The sequence below is a fragment of the Danio rerio genome, chromosome 4 (genome assembly GCF_049306965.1).
Source record: "Danio rerio strain Tuebingen ecotype United States chromosome 4, GRCz12tu, whole genome shotgun sequence".
Classification (NCBI taxonomy): Eukaryota; Metazoa; Chordata; class Actinopteri; order Cypriniformes; family Danionidae; genus Danio; species Danio rerio.
In genome coordinates, this window is record NC_133179.1 from 37,558,690 (window position 1) to 37,576,650 (window position 17,961).

At 38.3% G+C, this 17,961-nt stretch overlaps 2 protein-coding genes across 8 annotated transcripts in view; one reads left to right on the forward strand and one right to left on the reverse strand.

Moving 5' to 3' along the window:
* The window catches only part of LOC137491248 (uncharacterized), a 697,259-nt gene that overhangs the window by 40,776 nt on the left and 638,522 nt on the right, over window positions 1-17,961 (reverse strand). The gene's annotated exons all lie outside the window — the stretch shown is intronic.
* The window catches only part of LOC137491174 (uncharacterized), a 293,575-nt gene that overhangs the window by 10,332 nt on the left and 265,282 nt on the right, over window positions 1-17,961 (forward strand). The window contains exons 1-4 of one of the 7 annotated variants that reach the window (XR_011011157.2): window positions 12,324-12,721; window positions 12,865-13,119; window positions 13,732-13,839; window positions 13,958-15,137. The exons of 2 other annotated variants lie outside the window; for them this stretch is intronic. Coding sequence is in view for 4 of the 5 variants with exons in the window: in XM_073947615.1 (XP_073803716.1) it covers window positions 12,865-13,119; window positions 13,732-13,839; window positions 13,958-14,286 (692 nt within the window). In the remaining variant the exon portion in view is untranslated. Of the gene's footprint in view, window positions 1-12,323; window positions 12,722-12,864; window positions 13,120-13,731; window positions 13,840-13,957; window positions 15,138-15,418; window positions 15,567-17,961 lie in introns of those variants that run through there. 4 more of the 7 variants (XM_073947615.1, XM_073947608.1, XM_073947609.1 and 1 more) reach the window with 4 other exon arrangements.

A 17,961-nucleotide genomic window follows, 5' to 3' on the forward strand; every position in this document is an offset into this window, starting at 1 on the left:
TTCAAGAGAGTCATTACTTGTTTTATGCTGCTTATGTACTTCCTGTGCTAGATTGCTACATTTTTTTTTACTGTTTCTTAGCTTAGGAACTCTGGTACAATGGTTTAAACGGTACCAGGTGTTGTTTTTGTTTTGAACTTGTAATGCAGTTGATGTTGCTCTCACTACTGTATAGTAGAGCTGGGCGATATGGCAAAAAAAATATCACAATAATTTTTTTACATATCAGTTGATATCGATATTTATCACGATAAACGTAAAATCTTTATATTTATCAATTTTACAAGATTTTTTGTATGCCAATCGCTTTGCGCAGCTGATTTAACACATATAGTGAAATGTTTTAGCTGTCTGACAATATAAATAATAAAACAATAAACAAAAGAACAATCTTAATTCAGCATTTACTGTTTTCAACAACCAAAGAGATTATAAGTTATTGGATATTATTGTTCAACATCAGAAAAAAATAAAATAAAATCTTGTTTGGAACAAGTAAAGGTGAGTTAATGGTCACAGAATTTTCAGTTTTCACATTTTAGTACAGTCACAATACCCGAGTAAACAACAATTAAATACATACCTCTAATATAGTGTAGGGATAGTCTACAGTTTAACCCAAAGAATGACCAGTCTGGTAGATGAAGAAGAGCCGGAGTCAGAGATTTTAAAAAAATAAATTAAGTTTACTGAAGATAGTTTGCAGTTTCATTCGCAGAAGCCAGCTTCAACACTCGCAATGAGTTCCTAGGCCGCTCTGCTTACAGTTTCAACAATCGAACAATTATACTCTTTACACAAGTCCAGAAAGGGTGGGATCCAGGTAAACAGTCCTCATTGGTTACAATAGAAATAGACAATTCTAAATACATGCGTCAAAGAAACATAGTATCTACTTCCAGATATGGATGGCCTTAATGTGTGCGTCAAAGAAAGCATTGTATCTGTCTCCAGATATGGATGGCGACCTGATGCCTAGAGGTGAGGTCGCCTTAAGTTATTAGGAGCTGATCTCCGACCTGTAAAAAGCTAAACCAGGAAAACAATAGACACAAACGACCATCTGTGTTAAAGACTCAAGGATGTTTCTTGTACGTTCAGCTGTGTAATCAGGCTGGTTCAAGACTGTTTCCATCAACAATCTGCTGCAATATCTTGGCTACAAACAGTCTGTCTCCACACAAAAAGGAATTACATTACTATTAATTATACTCAAAAACAGATCAATCAAACAGCTATAAAATTATAGGCAATATATCAGGACAATAAAACAGCTGTCTTCTTCTCCTCTGTATTGGACCTCCAGTCATAAGAACAGATTGAGAGAGAGAGAGAGAGAGATCTCCATGACCTATGACCTGGTTTGTGTGTCTCCTGAAAACAAAGTTAAAATAGACAGGCAAAAAGAGAAACAAGGACACAGAACATTCTTGCAGTAAGCAGTTATAACTTATTCATTAGTTAACATCAATTCACAGTTAAATACTGAGAAACAGGATGATGAAAAGGATAAACGTTGGTCCATGATGAGACGGATTGGAAAGCAGAAATCCGAATCCTTCAATAGACTAATTGTAACCCAGGTTACTGTAGTCCTTATCAAGCCCTTTAACCAAATAAATAAATAAGAACAATAACTGGAGTACATGTAAAATAATTTTATTTGTATTTTGTAATAGTCACAATGTTATCAAAAAGAAAAAAGAAACATTATATAATCGTAGAATGCAGATAAAATTAAATGCATCTATTTAACTGCGAGTGAAAAAAATACTAGCTCCGCCTCCCGGAATGACGTCATCTGCGCGCGTTGAGTTGAGAGAGAGGCAGAGTCACAGCGTGAGAGAGGAGTGAAACGAGAGAAACGTGAACAGCTGGAGCGAGCTCGCGGCCCGCGTCGTGTATAGCTGTAAAATTTGAGAAATTAGAAGTAAAACAAGCAGTTGAAACTTGATTTAGTTGCTGTAATATACTACTGTCCGTACTCAAACCCCCAATCGCGTTTGGACCAAGGACAGGAATCGTCTGAAGCACAGATCTGATTAGGCTGTATTTTTTTTGGGTTCATAAGTGATTTTTCCTTCAACTATAACTACTATATTTCTTGGTGAGTGAATTTTGTATTATTGTATTTCACTAAAAGTGATTGTTATAAGTCATTTATGGTGTAAATGGTTCATGAATATAGTCTGAATGTATGTTAAATGGTTAAAATGCACATTAATGTGAATCTAAGTGCGGATTAAGAGCAAATCTGCTGTTTAAATGTTTTTGGGAAGTGTATTAGTGTTACAAACGGACATCTGCAGTTGTCCATGTGCTCTTTTAGCATGTGCAAATGGCTCACATGTGTTTTGCTAACCGTGTGCTTAAACTAGCATGCTAACAGAATGTGAGTGCATCTATTAAGATGTTTTTTCAGTTTAATAGCTATATACAAATACGAAATTGCAATTGTAGTGAAGATAATGTGGTTTAATATGAGAGTTGATACTTTATTGTACATTTATCCTATTTTATTTAAATTAGTTAAGTTTATGTGAGAACTGATTGTATGCACTGATTTATATTCATTGTTGAAAGGTGAATGGAAATTAATGGTGCCTTTCCACCTTGTCTTTTCAAGGTTGGGTTTTTTTTTTGTGTGTTCTTTTCCTCTGTTTTGTTGTTCCATCTTCTCTGTTCGTGATCCTGACACCTGACATTTGGAGTGTGGAGTTCTAGAAGTCCAAAGTATTCTTGTTTCTGCCATCTTGGAGGACATTCGCTGTTGGTGGAAACTGGCGAGCCGCCCGGTTTTATGGAACCAATATTTCGTGTTGCCCAATTCATCTTATTGGTAGGAAATTTGAGTTTATATTTTCCATCGTCTATCGGACACAGGAACGACTGGAAGCCAGAGTCATATTTAGTTCTATTTTTCTGGAACTGAGCTACTAATCAGTGTTAAAACAAAACACTGCAACGGGTGCATTATAAACAATTGAGTTTACTGAACTGAACTTGAACATTTCACAACCAAACAGGTGATCAATCATATTTGTTTGATGGACTAGTGAATTATTTTGCCGAATCACTTTGGTATCTGACAAGAAATTATTTTCTGGGTTCAATTTTCTAGCTGTTTTTTTCCTAATTGAAGTGTTTCAATTATTACTATGGTCTTACTTACCTGAGGAGTGCTGAAGTTGTATATATTTACCTTTTACATTTTGTTTTTGTGAAGAAAACACTTGACATAGTGTGAAAAGCCTTTATTTTATTTTATTACTTTATATTTGGGGAAATATACATTTCAAAGTCCAAATTTGAGAATAATTAGTTTGTTATTTTATTTAATTTATTTCATTTCTCTCTAATATTTACAATATAAATCATATATATTTTGATACAAAAATTCCTGTCTTGTGTCATCATTTCCCTTGTCTTGCTGCAAAGTTGGCTCCAGAGCGAACTTAAACTTCTGATAACTTGGTCCAAAGTTGATAGTATAATATTGTAATCTCCTTGGTTTCTATATCGTGCGGGTTACAGTAAAGTTGGCGAGCCAGCCAGGAGTCTAATTATTGCAGCAAGGGTGTCAAAACGACAAGAAAAAGGGAATTGTATCAGTAGCAAACCGTTTTAAAAATTTGAGCTGTCATAATGGATGTCGTAAGACGAGAAAATATAACTGTAGCGAACTCTCTCATAGTAAGCGGTCTAACGTTAACTGAGTTAGATAATGAGCTGGAAGCATATTTGCTGAGATACGGCTCTATCCGTCGCAACGTGATAATTGATGACCCAGCATCAGACTTTCACAAGCTGCTGATTGTGGAGTTTAATGAAAACTCTGCGTTTCAAACTTTGCATCCCCATTTGCCCCTGACTTTGGGAAGTCTTTCTGATCCAAGCATTACCTTTCGGGTACGCGCTTTAGCCGCTGTGTGTGACCCACCTGTCGTTAGCACTGCCACTGAAGGGTACCTTGAGCAATTGAAGGCCATAGCCAAAGAGAGTGGAAGGCCTTTCCAAACCGTGTTGCAGGAGGAGTTAGAGAAACTTAAAGAAACTCATTCAGTAGACCAAACTCTAGCAGAATCTCAAAAGATAGAGGTTGCTGACACACAGTCTAGAGATAACACTCTGATTTCTGAGTCATCTAATGTAGCAGAGATAGACCCCCAAGATTCCGAATCCAAAAACCCAACCAAGAATAGAATCATTTATGTGTCCCCGCCTTTACCCGAAACTACCGCTGATGATAACCTTACAACAGTCTTCCCTTCCTCTTCGACAAACATAATGGGCGATCCCCAGGTTCAAAGAATGGTAGTTGAGCATGTAGTAAAAACGAGTGATGCCATGATGTCTCAGCAGACATCCATTCGTCTTAGGGTCTTTTCAGGGAAGAGTCCCCGCCCCCCTAACGAACCTGATTATGACACCTGGCGTGCCAGTGTTGACTATTTGCTTAATGACCCATCTATTTCAGACCTGCATAGAACACGTAAAATCCTGGACAGTCTCTTACCTCCAGCTGCAGATGTAGTTAAACATGTGCGTCCCCCAGCCCTTCCTGCTGTCTATCTTGAGTTGCTGGAGTCCGTTTATGGTTCTGTTGAAGATGGAGACGAACTGTTAGCAAAACTAATGGGTACTTTTCAGAATCAAAATGAAAAATCATCCGACTATCTCCATCGCCTTCAAGTCCTGTTAAGCGCAGTAATCAGGCGAGGTGGTATAAAAGAGACTGAACGTGACCGTTATCTTTTAAAACAGTTCTGTAGAGGGTGCTGGGATAGCCGCCTCATTGTTGATCTTCAGCTTGAGAAAAAAGAGGGCCAGTTACTTACCTTCGCTGAATTAACCATACTAATTCGAACTCAGGAAGACAAAAATGCTTCTAAGGAGGAGCGTATGAGGAAACACTTTGGGATGACAAAGCCAGCAAATGTTTACCCAAAGACACGAGCTATCTCAAACCAAGTGTCAGCTTGTGCATGCGACGTGTCTAGCCCTTATAGTTCCGAAGCAGGATCTTTAAAGAAACAAGTCGCAGAAATTCAAGCTCAAGTCGCCACTTTAAAACAGTCTCCTGATAAAAAGAGTATTAAAGGTCAATCAGAAAGGGCTGAGTTAGTTGCTTTAAAGAGGACTGTTGAAGACCTTTGCGTTCAGGTGGCTGCTGTAAAAGCATCTGTTGCTGAGGGACTAAAAGGGAACAATCCAGCGCAATCAGAAATTGCCAGATTGCAGCGACAGGTAGCAGAGCTACAAGCACAAGGTATTGTACAAAAAGCATATCAAGCTCCTTATATGCAGAGATCCCCTGGAACCGAAATGGACAGAGCTCTCAAGAAAGAGCCTTTAAGAACTAACAGACCTAGGCCAGGGTACTGTTTTCGATGCGGAGATGATGGGCATTTGGCAGTCAACTGTGAAAACCCTGCAAATCCTCCAAAAGTTGAGGAAAAGCGGCTCAAGCTGAGAGAGCAGCAGCATCAGTGGGATATGCTACATGGAAGTCCCGCTCAGTTTTTAAACTAGGTGAGGTCTCTATAGCGGGGCATATGGAGGCCAAACTTTATAATAGCCGCCCTGGATGTTATAAACAGATACCCGAGCTCAGTCAAACCACTGTGTCTTTCAAACATTTACCCAAAGGTCTGGTAGGAACCAAATGTACAGCCCAAGTCACCATTGGGGGGATGGAGGTAAACTGCCTTTTAGACACGGGGTCGCAGGTCACCACAATACCCCATTCGTTTTACAAAGCACATTTATCTGATTTCCCTTTGGAGCCCTTGAAAAATCTACTGGAGGTAGAAGGAGCTAATGGACAGGCTGTGCCATATTTAGGGTACATCGAACTTACCTTGAAATTCCCCAAAGAATTCATTGGGGCAGAGGTTGAGGTTCCTACATTAGCTTTAGTTGTTCCAGATTTAACCAGTTTTTCCCAAATTTTAGTTGGAACAAACTCGTTAGATGTGCTTTATGGTAAATGTGCTCAAGATTGTGCAGCTGATGTCAAGTCTAGTTTTCCTGGCTATCAAGCTGTGCTTAAAGTGTTGGAAGCTAGATGGAGGCAGGCCAGCAGTAAAACCCTTGGTTATGTAAAATTCAAGGGAAACTCCCCTGAGATAGTACCTGCAGGAGGAATGGTGGTGTTAGAGGGTCAAGCCCATTTTAATGGTCCCCACACAGAAAAACTGGTAACACTCGAACCACCCTCCGTTCCTTTGCCCAATGGTCTTCTTATTGCTAGTTGCTTGCACACATCACCGAATAAACGTCTTTCCAAGCTGTCAGTTCTGTTAAGAAATACCACGCAAACTGACATAGCAGTTCCTCCTAAAGTCATGTTAGCCGAGATTCATGCTATTCAAAGTGTCCTGAACCAGCATCATCAGAGTTCAGATGCTAAAGCTGAAGAGTCAATACCCACCTGTGCCAACTTAACATTTGACTTTGGCGACTCTCTGCCCACGACCTGGAAAGAAAGGATAACAAAACTGTTAAACTCTATGCCGGAAGTTTTCTCCCTGCATGATTTGGATTTTGGTCACACAAAGAAGGTCAAGCACCAAATAAAGTTAAACGACGAGACACCATTCAAACAAAGGGCCAGGCCCATACATCCCCAAGACATAGACGCTGTGAGGAGGCACCTCCAAGAGTTGCTAGTTACTGGTGTTATCCGTGAGTCTGATTCTCCATTTGCTTCACCCATAGTTGTTGTCCGGAAAAAGGATGGCTCAGTGTGGCTATGTGTTGACTTCCGGAAGCTAAATGCACAGACAATAAAAGACGCCTATGCGTTACCAAATTTAGAGGAGGCTTTCTCCACACTGACGGGCTCAAAATGGTTTTCTGTGCTCGATCTGAAGTCTGGGTTTTATCAGATAGAGATGGAGGAAGTTGATAAGGCCAAGACTGCATTTGTCTGTCCACTTGGCTTCTGGGAGTTCAACCGTATGCCGCAGGGAATTACAAATGCCCCTAGCACCTTTCAAAGGATTATGGAATGGTGCATGGGAGATCTAAATCGGAAGCAAGTCCTTGTCTTTATTGATGACCTCATTGTTTTTTCTGATACTTTAGAGGAACATGAGTCCCGGTTGTTGCAAGTCCTAAACCGACTTAAGGAGTATGGATTGAAATTGTCACCTGAGAAGTGCCGGTTCTTCCAAACCTCAGTGAAGTACCTTGGCCACATTGTTTCTCACAATGGGGTGGAAACAGACCCTGCAAAGGTAGAAGCTTTAAAGACCTGGCCAAGGCCAAGAAACCTAAAAGAGCTAAGGTCCTTTTTAGGCTTCGCTGGATATTACAGGAGGTTTGTGCGTGACTTTTCAAAGATAGTTAAACCGTTAACTGACCTTACTGCAGGATATCCTCCTCTTAGAAAGAGTTGTAACACGAAGCAGAAAGACTGTGAATATTTCAATCCCAAAGCGGAATTTGACACTCGATGGACTACAGACTGTCAGGATGCATTTGACTCCATAATCGACAATCTCACATCTGCACCTATATTGGGCTTTGCAAACCCCAAACATCCCTATGTGCTACACACCGATGCAAGTACCACCGGGCTCGGTGCAGCTTTGTACCAAGAACAAGAGGGGCAGCTGCGAGTCATAGCTTATGCTAGTAGAGGGTTGACTAAAGGTGAGAGCAGGTACCCTGCACATAAACTTGAATTTTTAGCGCTAAAATGGGCTGTAACTTCCAAGTTTAATGACTACCTTTACGGTGCAGAATTTACTGTTGTGACAGATAGCAACCCTCTAACATATATATTAACTTCGGCAAAACTTGACGCTACCAGTTACCGCTGGTTGTCCAGTCTATCGACTTATAATTTTAAGCTGCAGTACAGGGCAGGGAGTCAAAACCAAGATGCAGATGGTCTCTCTCGAAGGCCACATGGTGAGCTTGTGGATGACCTAACCTCACTAAAAGAGAGGGAAAGGATTAGGCAATTCACTTTGCACCATCTTATGGAGTCAGAAGATGAGTCACCTGTTGTGATGGCAGAAGTAGTGAAAGCGATCTGCGAAAAGCATCAAGTAGTTGGGTCACCCCAAGGACTCCATTGTATCCCTTCGGTTACTTTGGTTGAGTCTCTTACCCACTGTGTGGATGTCCTTCCATACGAGTTCCAGCATGAGGATGAACATGGTCTCCCAAGTCTCCCTCATCTCTCACAAGCTGCTTTGGCAGAGTTGCAGAGAAAGGATCCAGAGTTGAAAATTGTCATTGAAAGAGTGGAAAGTGGGGTTAAGCCTTGTAAGTTAAGGGAACTATCTTCTGCTGTGAGCTTATGGTTAAAGGAATGGAAGCGTCTTGAGTTGAGGAGTAATGTTCTGTACAGAAAGAGGCAGGAACATGGAGCTTCATCATACCAGTTGGCTTTACCTACCTCACTTAGAAACACCGTATTACAGAGTCTCCATGATGACATGGGTCATCTTGGTATTGAACGAACACTGGATCTTGTGAGGACAAGATTCTTTTGGCCGAAAATGTCTCATGCAGTGGTACAGAAGGTAAAAACCTGTGAACGCTGTGTTCGGCGGAAAACACCTCCTGAAAAAGCAGCTCCTTTGGTTAATATTCAAACAAGTAGGCCCCTTGAGTTGGTGTGCATTGATTTCCTATCCTTAGAGCCGGACCAAAGCAACACTAAGAACATTCTGGTCATCACTGACCATTTTACAAAGTATGCTATGGCCATACCTACTCGAAACCAAACTGCCCAAACAGTTGCAAAAAGTCTTTGGGACCACTTCTTAATACACTATGGGTTTCCCGAGAAGCTGCATAGTGACCAAGGAGCTGACTTTGAGTCACGTACTGTCAAGGAGCTGTGTAAGGTTGCAGGAATACACAAGGTCAGAACAACCCCATACCATCCTAGGGGGAATCCAGTGGAACGATTTAATCGTACACTGCTCCAAATGCTTGGAACACTGGAAAATGAGAGGAAATCTAGGTGGAAGGAGTATGTAAAACCCCTAGTGCATGCCTATAATTGCACCAGGCATGACACAACTGGATATACTCCCTACGAGCTCATGTTTGGGCGACAACCTCGTCTTCCTGTTGACTTGGCATTCGGGTTGCCAGTGGACACTCCCAACAAGTCTCACTCACAGTATGTGGAAAACTTGAAGAATCGTTTACGTGAAAGTTACGAGATGGCTACCAAAAATGCTGGAAAGATTGCAGAACGTAACAAGCAAAGGTTTGACAAGCATGTAGTTGCCTTAACTCTGGAAGAAGGTGACCGAGTTCTAGTGAGGAATGTGCGTTTGCGAGGCAAACATAAATTAGCTGACAAATGGGAGCAAAATGTTCATGTTGTTGTCAAGAAAGCACATAACCTACCGGTGTATACTGTCAAACCAGAAGGAAAGGATGGTCCGTTACGAACTTTACACCGTGACCTCTTGTTACCCTGTGGATTTTTGCAATCAAATAAGCTTGCAGAACCACCAAAACAGAAACCAGCCAGGAAGCCTCTAACCAGATTTTCCCTTAACAATGAGATGCAGGAATCAGACTTAATTTCCGAAAACTCAGAATCTGAGGAGGAACACATCGTCAGTAATGTGCCTGAAGGAACATTAAGTTTTGAAACTCAAATTATTGTTGGTCCTGAGTACATACCAGTTGGGGAGTCTGGTGTTAGCTTAACAGTCCTCGATCCTGCTGTGGAAGACGTGTCTGTTCCGGAATCTGTAGTAAGTAATCCAGAAGAACCTGCAAAGAAACACTTACCTGGTGTGGAACCTGTGGAAAAAGAAACAAATGAGTTAATTGAAGTAGAAAAAAATTCCAATGCACTTGAGTCAAGTAACACTGTGCCATGTGTCCTGACTGAGAAAAACTCAGAGTTGGAGCAATCCTCAGAGCTTTGGAGTGAGTCCCCTGATCAAACAGCCAAGAATGTGCTAGATAGTTTTGAGTGGGAAACTGAACAAAATCTGATACCCAGCCATGTGGGACATACTGAAATTTTGCAGAATGAGCAACCCACTTGTAATGAACCAGATGATATTTTACTCAGACGATCACAGAGGGAGCGACGGCCTCCCAAGAAGTTTGAATATCCCCAGTTAGGGAATCCACTTACCTTAGTTATACAGTCTTTGTTACAAGGCCTTGATACAGCTCTCTGTTCTTCTTTAGAGAAGTCAGTTGTTGCTCCAGTGCGTCATCTGTGAATACTGTTTGCTGTGCAATGCAAAGGGACTTGCATGTATTCGAGAGGGGAGGGTGTAACCCAGGTTACTGTAGTCCTTATCAAGCCCTTTAACCAAATAAATAAATAAGAACAATAACTGGAGTACATGTAAAATAATTTTATTTGTATTTTGTAATAGTCACAATGTTATCAAAAAGAAAAAAGAAACATTATATAATCGTAGAATGCAGATAAAATTAAATGCATCTATTTAACTGCGAGTGAAAAAAATACTAGCTCCGCCTCCCGGAATGACGTCATCTGCGCGCGTTGAGTTGAGAGAGAGGCAGAGTCACAGCGTGAGAGAGGAGTGAAACGAGAGAAACGTGAACAGCTGGAGCGAGCTCGCGGCCCGCGTCGTGTATAGCTGTAAAATTTGAGAAATTAGAAGTAAAACAAGCAGTTGAAACTTGATTTAGTTGCTGTAATATACTACTGTCCGTACTCAAACCCCCAATCGCGTTTGGACCAAGGACAGGAATCGTCTGAAGCACAGATCTGATTAGGCTGTATTTTTTTTGGGTTCATAAGTGATTTTTCCTTCAACTATAACTACTATATTTCTTGGTGAGTGAATTTTGTATTATTGTATTTCACTAAAAGTGATTGTTATAAGTCATTTATGGTGTAAATGGTTCATGAATATAGTCTGAATGTATGTTAAATGGTTAAAATGCACATTAATGTGAATCTAAGTGCGGATTAAGAGCAAATCTGCTGTTTAAATGTTTTTGGGAAGTGTATTAGTGTTACAAACGGACATCTGCAGTTGTCCATGTGCTCTTTTAGCATGTGCAAATGGCTCACATGTGTTTTGCTAACCGTGTGCTTAAACTAGCATGCTAACAGAATGTGAGTGCATCTATTAAGATGTTTTTTCAGTTTAATAGCTATATACAAATACGAAATTGCAATTGTAGTGAAGATAATGTGGTTTAATATGAGAGTTGATACTTTATTGTACATTTATCCTATTTTATTTAAATTAGTTAAGTTTATGTGAGAACTGATTGTATGCACTGATTTATATTCATTGTTGAAAGGTGAATGGAAATTAATGGTGCCTTTCCACCTTGTCTTTTCAAGGTTGGGTTTTTTTTTTTGTGTGTTCTTTTCCTCTGTTTTGTTGTTCCATCTTCTCTGTTCGTGATCCTGACACCTGACATTTGGAGTGTGGAGTTCTAGAAGTCCAAAGTATTCTTGTTTCTGCCATCTTGGAGGACATTCGCTGTTGGTGGAAACTGGCGAGCCGCCCGGTTTTATGGAACCAATATTTCGTGTTGCCCAATTCATCTTATTGGTAGGAAATTTGAGTTTATATTTTCCATCGTCTATCGGACACAGGAACGACTGGAAGCCAGAGTCATATTTAGTTCTATTTTTCTGGAACTGAGCTACTAATCAGTGTTAAAACAAAACACTGCAACGGGTGCATTATAAACAATTGAGTTTACTGAACTGAACTTGAACATTTCACAACCAAACAGGTGATCAATCATATTTGTTTGATGGACTAGTGAATTATTTTGCCGAATCACTTTGGTATCTGACAAGAAATTATTTTCTGGGTTCAATTTTCTAGCTGTTTTTTTCCTAATTGAAGTGTTTCAATTATTACTATGGTCTTACTTACCTGAGGAGTGCTGAAGTTGTATATATTTACCTTTTACATTTTGTTTTTGTGAAGAAAACACTTGACATAGTGTGAAAAGCCTTTATTTTATTTTATTAATTTATATTTGGGGAAATATACATTTCAAAGTCCAAATTTGAGAATAATTAGTTTGTTATTTTATTTAATTTATTTCATTTCTCTCTAATATTTACAATATAAATCATATATATTTTGATACAAAAATTCCTGTCTTGTGTCATCATTTCCCTTGTCTTGCTGCAAAGTTGGCTCCAGGGTGAACTTAAACTTCTGATAACTTGGTCCAAAGTTGATAGTATAATATTGTAATCTCCTTGGTTTCTATATCGTGCGGGTTACATAATCAGAAAAAACAATTATCTTTAGTGCAGGCATCTTAACTAAGTAAACTAAAGTTAAATAGATAACTGCAATTTAGACTAGTGAAATATAAACAGACTTGTCCTCTCTAATGCTGCGTTCACACTGGACGCGGCACGCGCGTCAAGCGCGAGTGATTTACATGTTAAGACAATGCAAACGCGCGAATAGACGTCCTGCGGCGCGAATGGTGCGATAGGCGCTGTGCGAATTGAGTGTTTGACGCGCAAATCACTCAAATTCAGAAATCTCAAATTTGGCGGACATTCGCGTCGCGTTAACCACTCAGGAGCTTGCTCTAGTTGCGTCCTTTTGACGTGACGAGAGGAGGCAGAATTTAAAATGGAGGAGCGGGTTATCGTTGTGGTGTGCGGCCATCCCAAGCTGTATGACAGCAGCTCATTACAGAAACAGGAGTAAAAAGGATCTTGCTTGAAAGAAAGTGAGTGAGGAGGTCAAACAATCTGGTAAGTAAATAAAACAGTACTTAATACTCATATATGTCTGTGTTTACGTATTGAGACTGCAAGCTGAAGCCAGCTACCTCAGCTTATTAAAACCATAATTATGTGACAACTACTTTCCCACTTATGGGTTGTTGTTTATTTAGAGGAAGTGTGCAGAAAGAAGTGGAAGAGTCTGAGGGACACATATTTGAAGGAGAGGAGAAAGGAGACGGAGAAGAGAAGTGGGTCAGCAGCAGGGTCAGGGAAGAAGTGGAGATTCTCTGCGGTACTGTCTTTCCTCGACCCCTTCGTGTCCCCGCGGGAGACAAGCGGGAACATGGAGAGGGGGGGTGAGGAGAGTCAGCCCGCAGGGTACGAGGGGGAGACAGAAACAGCAGCAGAAGGGCAGTCAGAGACAGGTGTGTTTGCAAGTAGTGACAACAGAACATATTATTTGTTTTTTATGATTAAAAAGTTAAGTTATTTCTTTGTGACGGATGCCATATTTATATTTTGTAGTCATATTTTTTCCTGACAATTTACAGGTGCTATAATATGCATGCAATAATGCTTAAGTAATGCACATATAATTCTGATAAACAGCTGAACCATACTGATTACTGCATGAGCAGCAAATGAACATATGATTCATAGATGAACAACTCTATAACTTGCAAGTAGTTAAATGAATCAATACTCAACTTTGTTACCTTTCCAAAACATTAGGTAAGTGAAGCAGATAACATGAAGTTATAGGACATAAATGACTATTGTGGTAATTACTGTGAATTGTCTTCAATTCACATATATTGTCCTCATATTAACATATGTGTTACTAGGAAACTAGCAAAGGTTGTTATAATATTCATCAATATAATAATTATATTACCTTTTGTTGCTCATGCAGTCATCATTCATTAATGGTTTAGCTTTTCATGAAATTAACTTGTGAGTGAATGGACAGAAGTTAAGCATGAATTCATGCATTTGACAGAACCTTTTTTGTAATAATACCCATAATTTCTTAACAGACATGACTGGATCCTTTCTGAGTAGTGAGCCTGGATCCACTTTGCCAGAACCTGCTGCTGCTTCTGCCTCCCCTCTTGGCCCTTCGACGTCTGCTGCTGTACCCACAGGTGTGTACAGACAAAAATGACCATGTTCACATCCATAGTTCATGTAACTTAATACTGACGATTGTTAATTTAGTCCTTGTCTGTCTTATCATTGTATAAACTGTATTATTTCATACAGCCTCAAGAAAAAGAGCTCATAAGAGACAGAGAGAGGAGCCACCGGAGGTGGAGCGGCAGCTTCTGGAAGCACTGCGGAACTGTCCGTCATCATCTCCACACTCAGAGGATGAGCTCTTCCTATTGAGTTTGCTTCCCACCTTGCAGAGATTGCCACCTCAGACAAAAGAGTTTGTAAAATTTCAAATACATAAATTAATATCTGAAAGCAGCAGTGTTCTGTTTAATTTGGTACATTGGAGGCCACAAAATAGATTTTTCTTTTGTAAACAGAGGCATCAATCTCTGCAGGGAATGAACCACACTTCCTTTTCTCCTCTCCCTCATTAGGTCCCTCACTGTTCCCTCTTTCAAGCAAGATCATTTTTATTCCTGTGTGTAAATAGTTGTATATATGTTTTTTCGTATATAGTGTTGTTTTGTAATTTAAATTTATTAATACAAATAAATGTTTTGTGAAATGTGTCAGGAATCTCGAAAACAAAACAAACTTAACCGCACTCATTTCTGGCGCCCCCCTGGATGTACAGCGCCCTTAGCATTTGCCTATACTGCCTATGCCACGGGCCAGCCCTGTTGGTGAGTCTGATAAACTTACATAATATGCTGTGATTTAAGTTTAGTAACATAACTTTCTAATTCAAGATTTAAGATCTTTGTGTCTCAAGAATGTGTCTGTAAAATGTCAGCTTAAAACACCCACCAGGCTATTTGTTATAGCTTTTAGAATGTTGGGGTTTTCTGCTTTAAAAGTGGATTAAACAAGTTTTTTAAAATTATGTTAAAATGTTTGGATTAAAAGTTTTGATCAACTTCAATTACTGAATGTCTGTGTATGTGAGAGAGATAGCAGCTTTGTTGTGTGAAGTGGAAAACGAGGGAGAAATGTATCATGTTCTGACTGCAACAGTAAGTGGCAAAAAAAGCTTAACAAAAAAGACTTTTATTTTGGCGCTGCGTCTGACGTCATAAGGCTGCGCCGCTCCCGCGCTGATTCAACAGGAGAAAGGTTTGTTTTAAAACTTTTACACATATATTTCCGATTTATTAAAGTTTCAGGTTTTTCATCCGATACTAAATTATGTACCTGCTGTTAAGAATATTATTTTAACCCTTTTATACAATGTAGTACAATTTTACTCACAGTAATGAGGGCTATTGTTTAAACAACAGAAATGTGTGTAGGTGGTGTTTTAATAAAGGTTTAATATATTAAATAGCATAATGTCTTTTTATTTTAAGTATACATCACTATATATGAAAAATGAAGTAACTTTACTAGTTTTTTTCAGGTTATTTGTGGCTATTGTTTCTTGCTCAGACTTACCTGATTTCTTTTTGTTAATGACTCTCATATAAAGAAACTGTTGAAGCAAGTGTTGAAGAGAAGTTATTTTGTTTCTGTTCATTGTTTTATTCATTTTAAATAGGACATTTTTATTGTTTTGTTAATTTTAAACAGGAACAAAGTGTCCAAATGCAGAGGAAAACTGCTGAAGCAACTGATCTCCACACTGTTATAAAGATGGCATTTATTAAAGAGGAGAGTGAAGATGTGAAGATTGAAGAAACATTCACAGTCAAAAAGGAAGATCTGCAGGAACAAACAGGTTGATTTCCATTCTTAAAGACCAACTCAGTCATTTTATCCTCATTCAGATATATTTTAATAATAAGAATACTAAATTAAATCCATCTTGCAGACCTGAGTGTGCTGCCTAGTTCTCCTAAATGCACATAAGCACTCATTGAAAGACAGGAATGAGTTTCTTTCTTGTGCTCATGTCTTTTGTCATTACTTTATGTATTATTAGTCTCCCATTTTCTCTACTCTCTCAAGGTTTATGCTTTTCTTGTTCTTCTACTGTTTTTGTAAAGTGTCATTGAGCACTGGCACTTTATAAAATTATTTAAAAACAATAAATTAAAAAAGTTTAACAGAGCGGGCGATATTTGACCTACAGTATTCTCATAGAAGATATCTGCTATTACAGTGGTAGTGTTGGCTTAGTACTTTCCAGTTGCATATGTCATGTTGATCACAATTCCCCTTTTTTATAAACTTTTATATGGATTTAAAGATGTTTCTAGTAGTTGTTACTAGTTCTCACAGATAGTATCTGAATTAAGCCATTATTATAATAACTAATTATCAGGGCTATTGTGTTTAAACAGTTTCCGTGGGGTCTTAAAATGTCTTAAATTCCAAAATCTAAATTTTAGGCCTTAAAAAGTCTTAAATTTACTGAAATATTGTGCTGTATGTCTTAAATCTTTTTTTTAAAACAAGCCTTAATTTTCCTTTGTTTATGATTTGCTACCCAATCTGGCTAAAACCCATACAATCACCAACAATCCATCTCAATAAAACAGTATACTTTTTATTCAAAAAGGTCATTTTAACTCTATTTATCATAATGATTTAATTATTTTCCTTACAATAACATTTGTTTAAACATGCTCCATGTATTTACTGCTGAGCACATCGACCTGGACAGAATGATGCATAGATTTAGTTTCTTATAGTTTTTAAAACTTTTAAAACATTTGTTTTTTATTTTAAAGAAAGTTTATTTTGGGGAAAAAAAGTGTGTGGATACAAGTAAAGCTTGCTTGCTTTTTGCTAAAATATTTAAAATATTGTTTTTTTATTATTATTTATTTATTATTGTATTAATAAATGTATTAAATTCTAATATTTTTTTGATAGGGCAAATAAAAATCTTTTTCATCTGGGCCATTTGAAAGATTCTTTAGCCCTTTATGAGTTTAAAATTTCATTCATAATGGTCTTAAACTCTTAAATTTAACTTGGTGACACCTGCAGAAACCCTGGTTTAAAGTATGTCAGAAAACGTGGATGCCCCCAATTTGAAATAAGCTGAGTAAAATGGACACTAAAATAATTGTTATAAAACATTGTACAGTATTCTAAACTATATGATGTTGTGGCACAACGCGAGACAAAACAATCAAATTATAGTGGAACAATAACGTTTAGCATTGCACTGACAACAACTGGCCAACAAACTAGTCTAAAAATGACTTTTGCTGCATAAGAAATAGATTACTGCATACTGATGATATGCAGAGATTTGAGTTAATAGTTCATCAGTATTGACCATATTCTTCCCATACCAGCAGGTTTCGCCATTGGAATCTTTTTGCCTGACATTTGTTTTAAAGAATTAATTTTTAGATCCTAAAAACAGTGTTATACTACTTAGGCATGGGGCGATATCAGTTTTCAAGGTATATCACGGTTTAAAAAAGGTCAAGGTTTTAAAACCGTATATTTAAGTTTTTATTTTTCGTTTTAAGTTTTTCAAGGCAACATTATCTCCAGCAGAAAAGATATCTAAAGATGCAGTTTTAAATCATAAAGAAATGTTTTTAAAATAAAAGAAGACAGCAGAAGTCTAGGATTCATTAGAATGATTCAATCTGACATGTTTACTGCTATAAAATAATATAAAAGTTTCTCAAAAAAATATATATATTGTGTTCAGAGGGGGAAAAGTGTTTGTTTTTTTACCCAGACATTTAAAAAAATATATATTTTAGAGCAGTAATCACAGTACTGTGATATCTTTATTCAAGGTTATCATACCGTCAGAATCTTATACTGGCCCATGCCTAATGCTGCTTGATGTTGCAAAGTCATATTTTCTAATTTTATTATTTTTCTTTGTATGTATAGTCATGAACACTTGTTTGTAGAGCAAGTAGCCGTTTATTATTCCTGGTCATTTCTCCAACAGGCAACTGAAGTTCTAAAACAATAGCATATGATATCAGGGCCCCATTTCAGATAGAAGGTTAAGTAAACACTCAGACTATGTTAACCCTGAAATGAGAAAAAACTCTGGGTTTTCAGTTTCAAAATGGCAGGTTTGTCAAACTTAAGAAAGTAGGGTAAGCCTGTTTCTGAAAGAGAGGTAACTTCAACTTTGAGTCAGTTACCGAGGTCACTTACTCTGTGAATCTAACCTGGTCAGGAGCAGG